The following is a 19608-nucleotide window of genomic DNA, read 5'->3' as shown; positions in this document are numbered from 1 at the left end:
GGAAATGAGGCCTGTTTTGGTTTGGGGTCTTTGTTTTTCGGCTCGTGCCGTCGCCGGGGCGTTGTCTGTGCGCTTCTGCCGGTTTTGGCGCGAACCGAAGGCGAGGCTTGGCCCCTTGTGGGCTTTGGGATGGGATGGAGGTGCTTGCGTGCTGTCAGGCGGAAGATGACGCCGATGGACGTCATTTCCGCCTCCGTGTTTACAGTGACCTTACCTCCGATTGGATATAGTGCATGAGGCGTGACTTAGCCTCTCTGAGAACACTTACTATTGGCTGCTCTGTGTTCGCTGAATGTGGCCATTGGGCAGCCATGTCTGACACATACCCGCTACTTACGGTATAGAATTGAGAACGAGGCCTGGGCTTCCCATGGAGGAGGAGGCTTAGGCCACTGCTTGTTATAAAAATATGAGGCGGAATGGCGTGTCCCCAGTACCCCAAGACGACGTGCCATATCACGAAACGCGTAGGGAAGTGTGACACGCTATTGTTTGCCTCTTAGCCAGTACAAGGATACAACTGTGGACAATTGCGCTCGGCCGACGTTTTCCACTTTGATATGCCTTCTCTTACATCAACTTTGTAAGTGTATTTCTTCTTTTTTTCTTATAATTTTAATAAATGGTATTACACTATTTGGAGCGTTTTTTCCTTTTTATGGCGGATTATTTGCTCGATTTATTGGAACATCTTTGAACTGTGATCCGATCTGAGAGTGGAAACAGGGCTGGAGAATAAGGCACTTGTGTGGTCTGGCTTGATCTCTTAAAGCGTAACCTACCAGGACGTCTGGTAAGGAGCCATCTTATCTTTTTGGTGGTGGTGCACTTCAGCATGGTTTATAAGTTGGAATACAAATCAGGAAGTTGACGCTATCTGTGACACGTGGTGTTTTGTAACATTCTCCCTCTCCGGTCTCATTCTAAGGACTATAATGAAAGGATTTTTTGAGATCTCATATGATTAGTTCATTATTTTTTTGCACAATATATTTTGTATTTTACCACAAAGTGTGGTTTAAAACTTAAGTTATTCATTGCACATGTATTTTGTGGCACTGTTGCACCTGCATGTTTATGAGTGTTTTAGTATATGTGACACAATATTTTGGGATTTACTATATGTATAAGTAACATTTTTATGTATGGTGTTTTTAATTATATCACACAGAATTTTCTTGCAATAAGGGACATTGCACCCCAATCACTATTGTTTTTTTGTAATTTTATTTTCTCGGCTGAGGGACGTACACCCTATATTAATTTTTAGGGATTGCGCGGTTCTTTTTGTTTCTTTTTTCACATGTATATATTATTTTGGTATATAACAGAACTGCAGCAGCATTGACTATCACACATTATTCTGTAGCGCAATTTTCTTTTCCTTTTTTTCAATGAATAGGGGTGCCCCCTACTCATTCACATAGGGAGGTGGGTCAGGATCTAGCAGACTCCACCCTTTTTTTTAACTTGGGGGTGGGGGTTCCCGTAAAATCGATATCAGGCTCTTCTGGCCAAAATTGGGGGGGGGGGGGGGCAGGACAACTCATGCTCTTTTTTTCTTCTCACGTTTGGCCAGCAATTCTTTTTGTGTGTGCCCTTATGCTCCTTCATCCAGAGGGGAGACACTATAATACAGGAGGTATGTTACTGGCCATTTCACCGGTGGAAGACAGAAGGAAAAAGCCTAACAATATAAAACTAATGCAGCCACCACAGCTAATGAATGGTAAGCTGCAGTATACTGTATGACTCTTTTGGTTTTGAGTTTACTGCTTTAAGTGTGCCAGTAAGTTTCAGGAAGATATGATTTTCAATATGAATCTGAAATCAAGAGCTTGAAGACATGACCTCAAACTAGCAGAAGGAAAGGGCAAAACTAAGATTAGAAAGTACTATTTTAAAAGAAGAGTAGCCAACATTTGGAACTGATATGCAGAAATGGTAGTAAGTCAAGCAATAGTAAGTGGACTTTACCACTTGCCTACTGGGGCAGTTTTGAAATTTTCACATATCTGTAAAAATTTGCATTTTTTAGCTAGAAAACTACTTGGAACCCCCAAACTTTATACATTTTTCGCATTCGGCGGTCACGGATGCTCTCGACTGCTCACCCCAGGGGGCGCACGCGAGAGCGGAATTCTGGGAGGACGTCATATGACGGCCTCCCAGAGTTAAACAACCGCCCTGTAACCGTCATTTGGCTATGGGCCGGTTGTTAATTGGTTAAAAAGAGTAAACACACTTGACTGATAGGGATGAGCTCGGTGTTCGCCTCGAACACATGTTCGACCCGAACATCGGCCGTTCGACTGTTTGGCAAATTGAGAACTTTGTGGACCATTCGCACCAAATTCGTATATATGGCACGAATGGCCCACAATGCACTACGCCATCGAAGTGCATTGCTGGCTCATGATTGGCCAAGCATGCACTGTGACCCCGCATGCTTGGCCAATCACAGCGCCGGCAGCGAGGAGAGCCATAATTGGCCATAATTGGCCACTGCGTGGCTGCCTTGTGTAGTGTGTTCCGGCGTGCAGGGAAAGAGTAAGATAGGCAGGGACAGTGTTCTTTGCTCAGGCATCTGCAAGGGTTAAAGTGGGTGTTGTGTGCCTCCAGCACAGTATACACCTGAAGATACCCCTTATTGCTGGCGTTGTCTGTTGCATATCTTGCATATTGGCCTTTAAAATTAGCACTTTTGATTTTGAACATTCGAGTCCCATAGACTTTAATAGGGTTCTAAAGTTCTTACGAATTTTTGGTCCGTTCGAAGGTTCTGGTGCGAACCGGACTGGGGGGTGTTTGGCTCATCCCTATTGACTGATAATAAATGGCTTCAGCCAAACACTAACCATGAGTGGAAAAAAAAAAATTTGTGTTATCATTTATATTCTCAGAAAAATGGCCAAGAAATCATAAATTCTGCCATTCGCCATGTAAACTTATGAGCACAACTTTATATATCAATGTATATATTTATATCAACTAGAACTTAATCTGTTACAGTTAAGAAATACACTGCTGAATCCTCCTTGCCCACAGCCTGTTGATTGGACATTGAAGGAACAGACTGAGGGAGGGGAAAAAAAAGGTCTTTTGCTTACAACATGAACTCATCTCTACTTTTTTCATTATGCTACATGAATATTCACTATGCAAAGTGAACATTCATTTATTGCTAAGTGGATTATTTCCACTCTCTTACTAATTCAACTCTGTAGAGTACAACAAGGACCAGTTTCTAGAATGAAACAAAACATTTTCTCTAATCCCAGAAGCAAGAGAACTTGTGACTTAATGCTGGAATTTTAAAAATCGTTCACCAGATGTGGGTGATGGAGAGCATTCATGAAGAAAAATAAATGATATGTAGTCAAAACCTGTACATAATGATCAACACTGTTTTCTGTATATTGAATATACATGTATCTCTTTGGAATAAAAAATATCAGAATATGTGCTTAACCATATCTTCAGCATAGTATTACTTGACCTGTGGCAGTCTGTATAAAATGGGTCTACTGAATACCATATTTATAACACCGTATTTATGAGAGAAATAATGGTGTATCTTGAATATGCAGCAAGCTGCAGAGTATAACAAAATCTGGAATATTGAGCAAGCTGCCTAGTGTAACAAAAAAAAAAAAACCCTCTATGCTTCTGCTGAGAAAAATGAATAGTCTTCCTATTGAGTTATAGATTATCATAACCTTTAGCCTTTCTGCATGTAATTTTTTTTAAAATCTTTTAAGCAGAGCAAGCTTCACTAACTGGTGACTAAGTAGATATTCTGGAAATGAAACCTCAGCATTCTCACTAGCCTTTGGATACTAACATGCTTGTTTCCGCTCTAGGACACAACGGCTAATGCCATAAACTCTCATGTATAATAAATATTGTATTGTGTCTTGCATAGCTTAATACAAATTGTGATTAAGTGTTATATTACTGATCAGATAAGAAGGAAATAATGCATAATAGGGATATTTCATGCTAAAATATTTTATCAACAGGAGGCACACTCAGGTCTATTCTCCACAATGTGTACCCAGTAATGTATTGCTATGCTGCTGATAGATATTTTTTTTTTCACATAAACAAATGCACATTACTGAATGAATCAGAGACAGGACATACCCCTTCAATCGGCTAGCTAGTACATTTCCATATAGTTTTTCAGTTGGACAGAGGTAGTTGAAAAACGCCAGAAAAAAAGGCATTATTCAAATGTGCAACAAGACTGTTTTTGTTTGTGATTTTAGTGCAAAAACATTTTTTCAAGTATTTTTAATAAACTTTTTGTCATAAGGTAACCCTTCTCTGTTGTTTTTAAATGAGCTTGAATACTGCTCAAGAGAAGAGTTACAGACCTGGTACAGTGCCTTAAAAAGGATTCATACCCCTTGAAATTTTCCACATTTTGTCACGTTCACATCCAAAAATGTAAATGTATTTTATTGGGATTTTATGCGATAGACCAACACAAAGTGGCACATAATTGTGAAGTGGAAGGAAAATTATAAATGGTATTCAATTTTTTTTACAAATAAATATGTGAAAAGTGTGGCATGCATTTGTATTCAGCCCACTTTACTCTAATACCCCTAAGTAAAATCTTCTGCTTTCAGAAGTCACCTAATTAGTAAATAGTCCACCTATGTGTAATTTAACCTCAGTATAAAAACAGCTGTTCTGTGAAACCCTCTGAAGTTTGTTAGAGAATCTTAGTGAACAAACAGCATCATGAAGACCAAGGAACACACCAGACAGGTCAGGGATAAAGTTTAAAGATAAAGTGGAGAAATTTAAAGCAGAATTAGGTTATAAAAAAATATCCCAAGCTTTGAACATCTCACAAAGCACTGTTCAACCCATCATCCGAAAATAGAAAGAGTGTAGCACAATTACAAACCTACCAAGACATATCTGGCCACCTAAACTGACAGACCAGGCGAGGAGAGCATTATTTAGAAAAGCAGCCAATAGGCCCATGGTAAAAAAGAGGAAAAAAGATTTCATCTCCAAATACTTAAAGGTTTCTTCACAGTGAGGCCGCGTACACAAGGGCGGACTGTCTGCCCAACTTAGTCCGCCGAAACACATTTGAGCGGACAGTCCGCTCGTGTGTGGGCTTCAGCGGACTTTTTCAGCGGACTGTCTGACAAACAAAGTCTTACGGAATTTCCGTAAGATTGTCCGTCCAAACTTGGTTTGAGCGGACAGTCCGCCCGTGTGTGTGCCAGTCCGCTGTACTTTCGAAATGAGCGGACTTTTCCCGCCCGGAAAAAAGTCTGCTCATTTCGAGCGGGTATCCAGGTAGGCGGGGCCCGCGACGGAGACGTCGCGGGCCCTGCCGCCTGGTATGGACTTAAAGGGGAACCCCAACGCCGAAAAAAATCGGCGTGGGGGTCCCCCCAAGTCCACAACAGACCCTTGTCTGAGCGCGCTACCCGGCCGGCCAGGAAAGGGGGGTCGAGCGAGCGCCCCCCCCTCCTGAGCCGTACCAGGCCGCATGCCCTCAACATGGGGGGTGCCTTGGGGAAGGGGGGGCCGCGCCGCCCCCCCACCCCAAAGCACCTTGTCCCCATGTTGATGAGGACAAGGGCCTCTTCCCGACAACCCTGGCAGTTGGTTGTCGGGGTCTGCGGGCGGGGGGCTTATCGGAATCCGAGAGCCCCCTTTAATAAGGGGGCCCCCGGATACCGGCCCCCCACCCTATGTGAATGAGTATGGGGTACAATGTACCCCTACCCATTCACCTGTGAAAAAAAGTACAAAAAAAACACAACACAGGGTTAAAATATTTTATTGCACAGCTCCGGGGGTCTTCCGTCTTCGGGGGTCTTCTCGCCGGACTCCTCCGCTATCTTCTTGTAGCTCTTTTGCTAGCGGAGGAGCCCGGCTTTCTTCCTCCCCGCCGCCGGCCTCTTCTCCCGACTTCGGGGGTCTTGTCCCCCTCTTCGGTTCTTTTGCTGGGCCACCGCGCCTTCTTCTAGCTCTTTTACAGGCGGTGGCCCGGTCTTCTGTCGCCGCTGTCGCTGTCGCCGCCGCCTTCCGTTCTTCTTCTTCTTCTTCTTCTTCTTCCCCAGGAGATGTTGCCTCGACGATCTATCCGGCCGGAATGCCAGAGCCGCGCTGCACGGCCACTTATATAGTGACAATGGGGCGGTGTCACATGGTATATGTCACATGGGTTGGTCACGTGGTGACCCCGCCCCCTTACGATGTCATAGTCCCCATGTGACATCAACCCATGTGACCAACCCATGTGACATATACCATGTGACACCGCCCCATTGTCACTATATAAGTGGCCGCGCAGCGCGGCTCTGGCATTCCGGCCGGAGAGATCGTCGAGGCAACATCTCCTGGGGAAGAAGAAGAAGAAGAAGAAGAAGAACGGAAGGCGACAGCGACAGCGGCGACAGAAGACCGGGCCACCGCCTGTAAAAGAGCTAGAAGAAGGCGCGGTGGCCCGGCAGAAGAACCGAAGAGGGGGACAAGACCCCCGAAGTCGGGAGAAGAGGCCGGCGGCGGGGAGGAAGAAAGCCGGGCTCCTCCGCTAGCAAAAGAGCTACAAGAAGATAGCGGAGGAGTCCGGCAAGAAGACCCCCGAAGACGGAAGACCCCCGGAGCTGTGCAATAAAATATTTTAACCCTGTGTTGTGTTTTTTTTTTGTACTTTTTTTCACAGGTGAATGGGTAGGGGTACATTGTACCCCATACTCATTCACATAGGGTGGGGGGCCGGTATCCGGGGGCCCCCTTATTAAAGGGGGCTCCCATATTCCGATAAGCCCCCCGCCCGCAGACCCCGACAACCAACGGCCAGGGTTGTCGGGAAGAGGCCCTTGTCCTCATCAACATGGGGACAAGGTGCTTTGGGGTGGGGGGCCGCGCGGCCCCCCCTTCCCCAAGGCACCCCCCATGTTGAGGGCACGCGGCCTGGTACGGCTCAGGAGGGGGGGCGCTCGCTCGCCCCCCTTTCCTGGCCGGCCGGGTAGCGTGCTCGGACAAGGGTCTGTTGTGGACTTGGGGGGCACCCCCGCGCCGATTTTTTTCGGCGTTGGGGTTCTCCTTTAAGTACATTCCAGGCGGCGGGGCCAGCGACGTCTCTGTTGCGTGCTCCGCCTACCTGGAGACGCGCTCAAAATGAGCAGACTTTTCTCCGCGTGTGTGGGCGAGTCCGTTCATTTCAAAAGTTGAGCGGATTGTATGGCGGACTTAGTCCGCTGTATTAGTCCGCTCAAAAAGTGCCGTGTGTGGGCAAGTCCGTTCATTCAAAAGTTTGGACGGACTGTCTGTCGGATTGTCTGACAAACTTAGTTGGGCAGACAATCCGCCCGTGTGTACGCGGCCTAAGAGCTGTGAAAATGTGGAATAGACTCCCTCCAGAGGTTGTTCTGACACGCTCAGTCAATTGCTTTAAAAAAGGCCTGGATTCTTTCCTAAATGTACATAATATAACTGGGTACTATCATTTATAAGTAAAGCTGATCCAGGGAAAATATGATTGCCTCTCAGGGGATCAGGAAGTTTTTTTTTCTCCTACTGTAGCAAATTGGAGCATGCTTTGCTGGCGTTTTTTGCCTTCCTCTAGATTAACTGTGGGTGTAGGTTTGTGTATATGGGATTGTATTTTTATTTATTTTTTGGTTGAACTTGATGGACTTTTTTCAACCAGACTAACTATGTAACTCTGGAGGAGCTGCAGAGATCTACAGCTTGTTTTGTGGATTCTGTCCAGAGGACAACTATTAGTTGTGCACTCCACAAATGTGGCCTTTATGGAAGAGTGGCAAGAAGAAAGCCATTGTTGAAAGAAAACCATAAGAAGTCCTGTTTGCAGTTTGCGGGAAGAAGGTTCTCTGGTCAGATGAGACCAAAATTTAACTTTTTGGTCTAAAAGCAAACCGCTACGTGTGGCGGAAAGCTCACACTGCACAACACCCTGAACACACCATTGTGAAACATGGTGTTGGCAGCATCATGTTGTGGGGACGATTTTCTTCAATAGGGAAGCTGGTCAGAGTTGATGGGAAGATGGATGGAGCCAAATACAGGGTAATCTTAGAAGAAAACCTGTTAGAGTCTGCAAAAGACTTGAGATTGAGGTGAATGTTCACCTTCAGCAGGACAACAGCCCTAAATCTACAGCCAGAGCTACAATGGAATGGTTTAGATCAAAGCATATTCGTGTGTTAGAATGGCCCACTCAAAGTCCAGACCTAAATCTGATTGAGAATCTGTGGTAAGACTTGACAATTGCTGTTCATAGACACTCTCCATCCAACCTGACAGAGCTTGAGCTATTTTGCAAAGAAGAATAGACAAAAATGTCACTATCTAGATGTGCAAAGCTGGTAGAGACATCCCCAAAAAGACTTGCAGCTGTAATTGAGGCGAAAGGTGGTTCTACAAAGCATTGACTCAGGGGGTTGAATACAAATGCATGCCACACTTTTCACATATTTATTTGTAAAAAAAAAAATGAAAACCATTTATAATTTTTTTTCCACTTCAGAGTTATGTGCCACTTTGTGTTAGTCTATCACATAAAATCCCAATAAAATACATTTGCGTTTTTGGTTGTAACATGACAAAATGTGGAAAATTTCAAGGGGTATGAATACTTTTTCAAGACACTGTACATACAGGCATCAGATAATAGGACTGCAGCAGTTTAGTTAGCATAGGACCTGGACTCATAAGCAGCAGAAAGAGTCTTGCAGAGCATCTTGTAGCAGTTTAGTTAGCATAGGACCTGGACTCATAAGCAGCAGAAAGAGTCTTGCAGAGCATCTTGTAGAGAGCATGACCTAACTTGCACTTTATATATGATCACTTAATATTGGTAATTGAACCTGCTTTGAGAGTGTGAAGAGAAACAGGGGAGAGGCTGATTGAATAAGGAAAAGTCAAAAAGTAAGCAGCCAATTCTGAGTTTTCTTTTTAGAAAGCAACACAATATAAATGTCAAAAGTAATGAACAAAAGTAACAAAAAAAAATGTAGCTATAGCATTGAAGTATTAAAAATATAAATGAAAGTCTAATTGTGGACAGAAGAAAATAATACAGTTGCAGTGATCCACCTCACCCTGCAGGGGTTTCTTTAGGTACTAAGGCTCCCTCCCAGTTTATTACCAATTCCTGAAGCAGCTTATCTTCTCCACTTCTCTGGACGCAGGCTTTATGACCTCATCACATACAATGCAGGGCCAACAGTCCTTCATTGTACATGAGAATGGTGAGGACCCACCTATATTTAAGGACATCAGAGAGTGGAGAAGAGCACTAGTTGCTGGAGAAAGAGGACTATGGTAATTGTTATTGCTTATTCCAATCACCCTAGCCAAAACAAGCATATAACCCTTCTAATGTTGGGGGAGAATTTCAAAGGTAGTTTTTACAGCCGAGTGGAGTTCAGCTTTAACCAAGAACTATTGTTATCTCTCTTTGACTCATAAACTCATTTGGTATGAAATATAGGCTTTAATGCACTAACGATTTAAAATACAAGATGTGTAGGGGACCTTTGGTGAGAATTTAAATTGGGTCAAAACCAAATATGGCAGATTAAGAGGTCACAAGACCTCTTAGAAAGAGACTGTAAAGTGGAACTAAAGTATGCACAGTAAACTTGCACATTATGGCAGACTTACCCCCTAGTTTGACCTGATCTAGTTGTCACTCTACTCACAGCCATCAACAACCTTTAGTCTTTTTCCCACTTTGGCCATTGGTTGACTAGTGATGATAAAACTACCACGCATACATACTGAAGTTACACTGGTTTGATTCTCTGTTTCCTACAGATGCTGGGGGTATGTCAGGAGTATGCACTGCATTGCACATGTCCACAGCAGTGTGCACAAAGAACAATAATTGCTAGCTAGACAAATTAAAGGAATTTTTTGGTGTAAAAGATATACAATGTCACGCCTACTAAAAAGCTCTACCTGCTAGCAATAATTTTCCAGTTTAGTTCTGCTTTGAAGAGAGCTTTAGTTAAACTACCCGACTCCTTGAATTAATACACTCTCAACAGTCTTAAATCAATAGCTTATAGTGGATAGATGAACATCAGAAGTCTGCAGTGTGATGGCAATGTATGTTTATTTTTGGGAAAAAAAAGAACATCACTAAAATTAATGAATTCAATAAATATTATATGGCAGTTAATTAAACAGTATGCAATTTAGGTGACTCAAAGGTAATGCATAGACAAAAATTTTTTTTAGCTCAAAATGTTTAAATCTTTTATGTGCGTTGCTCTGTAGACCGGAGTCAACATAAAGCTGTTAATTCATAATCCAAAAAGTTTGGTGGAGAGGAAGCAACCTAAAGGAAATTGGGTTTCATTAAACCCCTCTTTTGTACAGTTATGCTGTGATTAAAACTTAAGATTTTCACAAAACAGAAGTTCTCTTTCAGTATGTGACGCATAGATGTTATTATCCATTAGATAGTTTTCTCTTCAAGACATTGTTCTGATTCTGAAATAGCTGATTAAATACTAGTGCATTTATATCTCAAAGACACAGAGGGCAGTAGTATAGGAAGGAAATCTTTTCAGTAAAGCTTACATAATGAATTTATTATAAGCTTGTCTCCACAACTCCGTGGCTGCAGAAAATGAAAGCCTTTTCCAATGAAGATTTGGTAACCTAGGATTTCAAAGATAGAAGGTCTTAAAAATGCTTTTCTGTAAATTGGTTTCCGACACTTCTGTCCTATATCTTGGAGCTTATGATAAACCTTGGAAAATGCATGGCTTCAAAAGATGTATTCTACTGAAATTATAAAAGGAATATTTTCCAGTGAACCTTATTAGAATTCAACCCATTCTTTGAGAACGTCTGAAAATCCTTGGCTTTAGTAATTGCAAACAATACTGCAAAGTGTTGTGTTACTTTGATCTATGCCCAGAAAGGGCAATGGATAGAATATGCAAATCCCTTTGGCTAGTGTTTAACCTGAACCTTCTCTACACACTTATGAGAAAATTACTGCTTTATTCCTTCAATGATCAACTCAGTAAGTCATTCATTAAAGAGAATGCAGCGTCAGATCTATTTTGACTTAAGCATATGGCTGCTATGTAATGGGTAAGGCTAACACTTACAGGTATTTATTAGCTTTCAAGGAGATCACAGTGCTTCTCTAACAAAGCCCTCTTCTTTATTTTCACCGGAAGACTACTAACATGTTTATTCAGACATAAAACAGTCAGCATCTACTTCCTAGATTAAGTTGCTTGGTGCCTGTACAGTAGTCATTATGTTCTAGGCAAACATTCTATGAGGAAGTAAGCTGTAATTTGAATAGATGACCTTTGGATGTAGTTTATCTAGATGTCACTAAGGTTTTTGCTACAGTACCTCAAAAACAGAAGTTCTTTTGATATTGATGACATTGTACAGTATATACCGTACCTGGATAGAAAACTGGTTACAGGAATGCATTCAGAAAGTGGTGATTGATGGCATATTTTCTGATTGGCCAAGAGCTGTGAGGATGTTACACCAGAGCTCTGTCTTGGGACCAATTCTTTTTTATAAACTATATAGAAGTTGGAATAAATAATTCAATCTCAGTGTATGATAATTCAGAGCTAAGCAGGTCAATAACTTAACAACAGGATATATAAACTTTACAAGAAGATCTAGTGAAAATAGAGGGGTGAGAAGCAGTATGGCAGATGAGGTTTACTGTTAGATCTGTAAATATGTGGAGATCCCTTCCACAGCAAGTGGTGTCAGTGAAATAAATTCAAAAAAGTTTAAAACGTGTTTCTCATGAAACACAAGGTACCACATATACACATACACAAACAAGACCCCAAAGACCCCAACACACTGCTTGGATAATGCGTTACATTGCAGGAGGTAGCGCATGATGCAACTACAACTTGGAGCCAAATTTGTTATATTTATATGGAGCACTCCAAGGTTTAAAAGCTTCTTGTGCATATGGGACACATTTTCTAAATGTGTGGCTATTAGTGTATGCAGGAAACCATTTCTAACTACACCCACATCTATAGAAATGCAAGCCACAAATATGCACCCTGTAAACTTACAAATTCTTAGTTTGCTTTTGCTGCACCCTGAAAAAAAAATGGCCAAATCATAAAGTGAATCACATGCTTTATTTTCAGCAGTTAGATTTAATTGAATAAAACACATTTTCAAGATAATATTTACAGCCCTGGCCAAAAGTTTTGAAGAATTACATAAATATTAATTTTCACAAAGTTTGCTGCCTCATTGTTTTTGGATCTTTTTGTCAGATGTTACTATGGTATACTGTGGTATAATTACAATTAATAAGTGTCAAAATGTTTTTATTGACAATTACATTAAGTTTATGTAAAGAGTCAATATTTCCAGTGTTGACCCCTAATTTTCAAGCCCTCTGCAATTCGCCTTGGCATGTTGTCAGTCAACCTCTGGGCCACATGCTTGGAGTTTGTTAGAATTTGTGGGTTTTTTGTTCACAGAGGAATGACCACAAGTTCTCAATGGGATTAAGGTCTGGGGAGTTTCCTGGCCGTGGACCTAAAATTTCAATGTTTTGTTCCACAAGCTACTTAGTTATCACATTTGCCTTATGGCTGGGAATGCCTCATGCTGGAAAAAGCATTGTATGTCACCAAACTGTTCTTGGATGGTTGGGAGAAGTTGCTCTCTGAGAATGTTTTTGTAGCATTTTTTATTGATGGCAGTGTTCTTAGGCAAAATTATGAGTGAGCCCACTCCCTTGGCTGAGAAGCAGCCCCACACATGAATGGTCTCAGGGTGCTTTACTGTTGGCATGATACAGGACTGATGGTAGCGCTCACCCTTTCTTCTCCGTACAAGGTTTTTTCTGGATGTCCCAAACAATCGCAATGGGATTCATCAGAGAAAATTACTTTACTCCAGTCCTCAGCAGTCCAATCCCTGTACCTTTTGCACAATATCAGTCTGTCCCTGATGTTTTTCCTGGACAGAAATGGCTTTTTTGCTGGCCTTTTTGACACCAGGCCATCTTCCAACAGTCTTCGCCTCACTATGCATGCAGATGCACTCACACCTGCCTGCTGCCATTTCTGAGCAAGCTCTGCACTTGTGGTTCCCCCTGTCCTGCAGCTGAATACAATTTAGGAGATGGTCTTGTTGCTTGCTGGACTTTCTTGGGCACCCTGAAGCCTTCTTCACAAATGCAGTAGAAATGTTTTTTATGGGATCAAGTTCATTTTCATGAGAGTCTTTGCATCTATTTTCAATTCATCTGATCACTCTTCATAACATTCTGGAGTGTAAGCAAATTATAAAAACTTGAGACAGCAGACATTGTGAAAATTAATGTTTGTGTCATTCTAAAAACTTTTGCCGATGGTTGTAGTTTTGCCTACAGGGTCTCATTAGTTAAACAAAGTAGGAGATGATTATTATGCTGATTTTTAATTGCATTCTTTTCCTATGTGTACTCCACAGTAGTCAATGATGATCTTATTTTTAAGAATTCACTGACTTGGATATTAATATTGTCTGCTATATATTAAAATAGGACAGTATACAATAACTATATAGGCTATGGTGACAGAAGACTAAAGGAAACAAAATGCCTTCTAACCATATCAGTGCATAGCACATTAAAGCCTTCTTAGAACAGAAGGTATTTGCATTTCTCATTCCATCGCATTTTAGAAAAAATAAGAGGTACTGTATATACACAAATATATATATATATATATATAAAAGGAAAGGGGAGGAAGAATAGGAGAGAAGAAAAGAAGGAAAGTCGGTCAACCGGTCCGTACAGACCCAGGCCTTCATACGCTTGAGACCATCCCAATTCTGCAAATAACCTAGGGCTCAAATAGATAGGGGTCGAAATCCGGGGGTAGAAAGTGTTGTATCCAGGGTTGCCATATCTTGTAGAATTGGGGCATACGATCGAGGAGTTTCGCCTCTGATTTGGAGTGAATCATGGCCCTTGTTATCCTATTCTTCATTTCCGCCACCGAGAGCGTAGGGGTTTTCCACGCCTTGGCAATAGTTTGTTTAGCAGCTGTGGTGAGTTGCAAAAATAAGGCCAATTGACTACGAGTGTAGTTATGGGGAGTAGAGTTGAGAAGGGCCAACGAGGGGTCAGGTAAAATAGTGTGCCCCGCAAGGGTCAATGCAATCTGGAAGGAAGTTATCCAAAAACGCTGTGCTACTGAGCAAGACCACCATATGTGGAAGTGTGTGCCCACTGTGTTACAACCCCTGAAGCATGTAGCGGGATATCCCGGAACAAATTTGGTTATCCTGGCTGGGACCAAGTACCAGCGCATAAGGACTTTATAATTAGCTTCAGAGGCTATAACATTCTGCGTTGCTTTATTTGTGTTAGTCCAGATTGTGTTCCATGTGTCTACTTCGAGGTCCAGTTCGAGGTCTGTGGACCAGCCCCTAGTATAGGATGGGAGTGATGTAGGGGAGGAGGAGAAATGAGTGTACAGTTGGGAGATAATGCCTGGTGCATGTGGGTCTGTTTCGCATATTTGCTCGTAAAAAGAGTTACTATCATGGGGACTAGTAGGTTTAGGGATTGAGTTGAGGAAATGGGTGATCTGTAGATAACGAAAACATTCGCTATTGGGTATGTGCGATTGGGCCTGGAGTGTAGGGAAGGACCTGATTTTGCCCTTGTGCATAAGGGTACCAACTCGGTCGAGCCCTGCTCCAGACCAAGCCGTAAATAATCCAGGTTCAGAAAAGGCAGGGATAAATGAAGGGTGGCCGATAATAGAGAGTAATGGTAGATGACGAGATTTAAGTCGGAAAGATTTGTGGGTCTCGTCCCAGAATGGGCTGTAACCGGATTGCTGAGTCTGCTTCTCTGTGTAGGGGGGAGCCACAAGAGATTAGATATACTTATCGGGGAGGTGTCTATAGCTTCGAGGCTGACCCATATCGGTATCTCCGTTTTAGCATGGTATAGGGTGAGTTGTGCAATTTGAGCTGCACAGTAATAGGATCTAAAATTTGGTACTCCCAATCCACCTAATGACTTGTGGCGGTACATAGTAGCTTTGGTGACTCTAGGCCTAATTGTTCCCCAGATGTATTTGAATACTTTACCTTGAACCAGGCGATGAAAATATAATGGGACACGAATCGGGAGGACTCGGTATAGATATAATAATTTAGGTAACAGTGTCATTTTGACTGCCACTATGCGACCCAACCATGATACACACAATGGCTGCCAGAAAGATAGAAGACTAGTCAGCTTCCTAAATAGCGGAAGATAGTTATATTGGAACAAATGCAACGGATCTTTCGTGATATGGACACCAAGATATGGGATAGAGGATGAGGACCATTGAAAAGTGAAATTGCTGCGAAGAAGATTAAGCTCATCACTCGGCAGAGATACGTCTAGAGCTCTAGATTTAGCCTGATTGACCTCTAGGCCAGAAATAACAGCGAACTTCTCCAGTAATTTGCATAAATTAGGCAAGGTCGTATGAGGAGTTGTAACGAACAGCAAAGCATCATCTGCAAACAGACACAATTTATGTGTCGTGTTTGCTATCTCCAATCCCCGGATGTTCGGGTCTGCCCTTATTAAAGCAGCCAAGGGTTCGATAGCTAGGGCGAACAACAAGGGGGAGAGGGGACAGCCTTGTCTCGTTCCTCGCTGTATAGGAAAGCGTTCTGACTTAAAGCCGGCATAGCGTACATAAGCACAAGGTTGGGTGTATAGGGCTCCTATCCATTTGAGAAAGTGAGGACCAAATCCATGCAATTTTTTTCAATTATTTTTATCTATATTGCCAGGACCCGACAATACATTACAGCATGAGTGGTTTTAAATTACATTTTTTCCTTTAAAAATTTAATTTTGCTGTGGTATTATTCTAAACACAGTAAAAATGTGCTACTTTACAAGCATACTAAGGACACCCCCAGGCACAATATTTAAAGGAATATTTCATTTTTATTGTTTCACTTTAAGCATTATTAAAATCACTGCTTCCAAAAAAAAGTTACATTTTTAAAACAAACAAACTGTTTTTTGCATTGATACATGTCCCCTGGGGCAGGACCTGGGTCCCCAAACACTTTTTGTATGTACTTTTTTTATGACAATAACTTGTATATAAGTCTATAAAATTAGCACTTTTGATTTTTCTTGTTAGTGTACCATAGACTTTAACGGTTTTTCCGGCGGTTTTCGAATTTGCCCCAAACACCACATATTGCTCGGTGTTTACAGAACATCCGAACAACAAAAGTTTGGCCTGAACTTATGCTCGGGCCGAACCGTTCGCCCCATCCCTAGTTAAAAGGAACAAATTATAAATTAATGGATAAACTCCTGCTTGTAATGTGCATGGCTATAAGCCTGAAACATCTAAAATGCTTTATAGTCTTTACAAAAATTAATAAGACACATGTTGTATTGAATATTAATTTTTCTGAATACAACAAAAAAGTAATACATTTATATAACATAACATAATACATTTTATGTGCGTATATTGTGGCCTCAGTGACAGGCTTCAGTCTTTAACAAAAAATAATAACTGTAATTTTTTTTCTTCATTTCTAGTCCAGAAGTAAACTCTCTTGTTTTCTTTTTTTTTAATTCCGAGTCTCAATGACAAAATATATTTCTTAAAAAGTGTTAGTTACCCATGTGGCAAACACTGGTGGGTAAGTCATTCAGTATGCACTCAGTTGGTGATCTAGTGAGTTTGACCCTGCAACCAACTTTGCAGGTAAAGCATCCTGAGACCATTCATGTCTGGGGTTGCTTCTCAGCCAAAGGAGTGGACTCACTCACAATTTTGCCTAAGGACACAGGCATGAATAAAGAATGGTTCAAAAACATCCTCTGAGAGCAACTTCTCCCAACCACCCAAGAACAGTTTGGTGGTGAACAATGCCTTTTCCAGCACAATGGAGCACCTTGCCATAAGGCAAAAGTGATAACTAGGCGGCTTGGGGAAATTGCTATGGTAACCCGGAAGCGATGACCTGACATCACTTCTGGTTTAACCGAATGTGAATGGCACCATTTAAAAAAAAAGAATGCATTTTAAAACTTGGCATTTTGAATACTTTTAAGGTCAGAGGAGGTATTTGGGATCTTATAGGTCCCAGATCTCTCCATAAAAAGTACCTGTCACATGCCCATTGATTCTTTATTTTTTTGGATCACTTTTTTTTCTGTCACAAGGAATGTAAACATCAACAATTTTAAAATGTATTTGTTTACCCCAAAAATTGCATTTAAAAAAACGCTGCACAAATACCATGTGACATAAAAAAAATTCAAAACTCACCAATTTATTCTCTAGGGCCTCTGATTTAAAAAAAATATATATATAATGTCTTGGGGCTCTAAGTAGTTTTCTAGCAGAAAATACTGATTGTTACATGTACAGTGGGTCCTGCCGATATTGCTGGAAACACAATATTGTCGGCACCTACTGTAAACAAAAAGTGCCAGAAAAGGCCTCATCTGGAAGTGGATAGAAAAGCCTTCTTAGTATAGAAGGCATTCACGTGTCTCATTCTATCACACATCCAAAAATAGAGAGGATTATTCATCAATTCAGCAAAGTTATTCCTTTATGCCCCAACAGTCAGATGAACATGTTATGGAGCCATGTATTTCAAACTGCATACAGCTGTTTTAGGCTTTTTGGTCATCATCATTACAGTGAAATGAAACCATTGCTTTTATGGTGTATAGCTTGGGACTTGGTTATAGTAATTAGGGACTAAAAGAATAAAAAAAATCTCTCCAACTTAAAATTAGAACAGGAGGTATTTATATATCTCATTCAATCAAATCCTAAAAATAAGAGGATTATACCTTATTTTGGTACAGAGGGTGCAGTCATGCAAATCATTGCTCTTTGCCCAGTCAGATGCGTGTCTAAAACCATTAATGTGCAGTGCAAATATAGCTTAATATTATAGCACTATTTATTCCAAACTGCATACAGCTGTTTCAGGCTTTTTGGCCATCATCAGTGCAGTGCTTGGAAACCATGACTTCTATGGGGTATGGCTTATGACCAATAGCCTGAAACAATTGTATCTAGTTTGGCTCTATAATATTATGCTTTAATTGCACTTTTCACCACCAGATCTGCATAAGCAACTGGCTGTTGGGGCATTATGAAAGTATGTGCATGGCTCTGCCCACTGTCCTGAAATGAGGACTAATCTTATTTTTTGGTATTATAATTATTTTTATTTTTTGTTTTATAATGGAATAGAATATGTGGATATATTCTGCTTTACAAATGCTTTACGGTGTTATATTAAAATATAAAAAAATAATTTTACAGCTTACCATGATGTTTCTGTGTATGAACCCCTGTCTATAACGTGCAGGTTTCAGGTGTGGATACTCCTCTGTGCTGGTGACCTTGATATTCCATATCTTTTTCCAAGCATCGTAAAGTTGAATGTGTACAGGGTAGACACCAGAGTGATGGGGTGCCACTGCATATCCCATGTCAGTTGGAATACCATGCTCCTACAATACAAATTAACATTTGTAAATGAAATACAAGAATTGAATGATGAAAAAGAAAAACGCAGACTGCATTATGCTCTAGCTTTTGATTAGAACAAGTCCTAGAAACTATTAGGCAACTCTAGGGGAGATAGAAATAAATTACACTTACCACCCAGAATTTTTGATCAAAGAAATAACCATTTCCCGGAATTCAAATAAAATCAATTTGAATAGAATAGAAAAGAATAGATTGGAATAGGAAGATGGTTATATTTATTCTATTCTATTCTGTTCTTTTTTATTCTATTCAAAATCAAATTGATTCTATTTGAATTTTGGGAAATGGTTATATTTTTTCTATTTAATTCTATTTTTTATTCTATTTTATGCCTTTCTATTTTATTATATTCCATTTTATTCTATTCTTTTATTTTCTATTCTATTTTGCTTTGTTTGACTCTATTATATTCTATTTTTTTATTTTCTGTTATATTCTTTTCTATTCTATTATTTTTTCTATTCCTTAATTTTCTATTCTATTTTATTCTCTTTGGAAATTGGAAAACAATTCAAATTTGAAAACTATTCAAATTCGAAAACTTTTTGAATTAAAAAACTTTTCAAATTTGAAAATTATTTGAAAATGATTTGAATTGAAATCTCATCAAATTTTTTTTTTCTTTATTTCGGATTCGTTTAATTACTATTACTATAAAAAAAAAGTAGTATAAGTGTAGGTGGTATTGAAAAAATAAAAATAAATTGCATGACGCAGCAATGTTATTTAATTCCTTCACACTGTAACACCAGTAAACTCAAGCTCAATGAGCCACAACATTGTATCTTCTCACTTTATCTGCTGGAGAAACTTTCCAAAAGTAGGCAGAAGCAAACAATTTCCCTGGGCTTAGAAGAAATACATCAAACCCAGATAACATAAACAAAGTTTAAGCTGGCAATCACATGACTAGACACACTAGATTTGGGACACTCTATGACAAACAGGCATGGACAGTGGCAAGGGACAGGGTATTGCTGTATATAAACTGACATACAGTATGTGTCCAGACAGTTGTGGC

The 19608-nt window shown here is 40.7% G+C and overlaps 1 protein-coding gene across 1 annotated transcript in view; it reads right to left on the bottom strand.

Moving 5' to 3' along the window:
* Nucleotides 1-19608, bottom strand: part of LOC143974941 (bifunctional heparan sulfate N-deacetylase/N-sulfotransferase 3-like) — a 375710-nt gene that overhangs the window by 136229 nt on the left and 219873 nt on the right. The window contains exon 5 of the mRNA XM_077476811.1: nt 18362-18547. Coding sequence (XP_077332937.1) covers nt 18362-18547 — 186 coding nt within the window. The remainder of the gene's footprint in view (nt 1-18361; nt 18548-19608) is intronic.

This window comes from Lithobates pipiens, unplaced genomic scaffold (assembly GCF_037356315.1).
Source record: "Lithobates pipiens isolate NorthernLeopardFrog02 unplaced genomic scaffold, aLitPip1_a1.2 Scaffold_13, whole genome shotgun sequence".
Taxonomy (NCBI): Eukaryota; Metazoa; Chordata; class Amphibia; order Anura; family Ranidae; genus Lithobates; species Lithobates pipiens.
The sequence above is the reverse complement of the archived record's forward strand: the minus strand, read 5'-3'. Positions and strand labels throughout refer to the sequence as shown.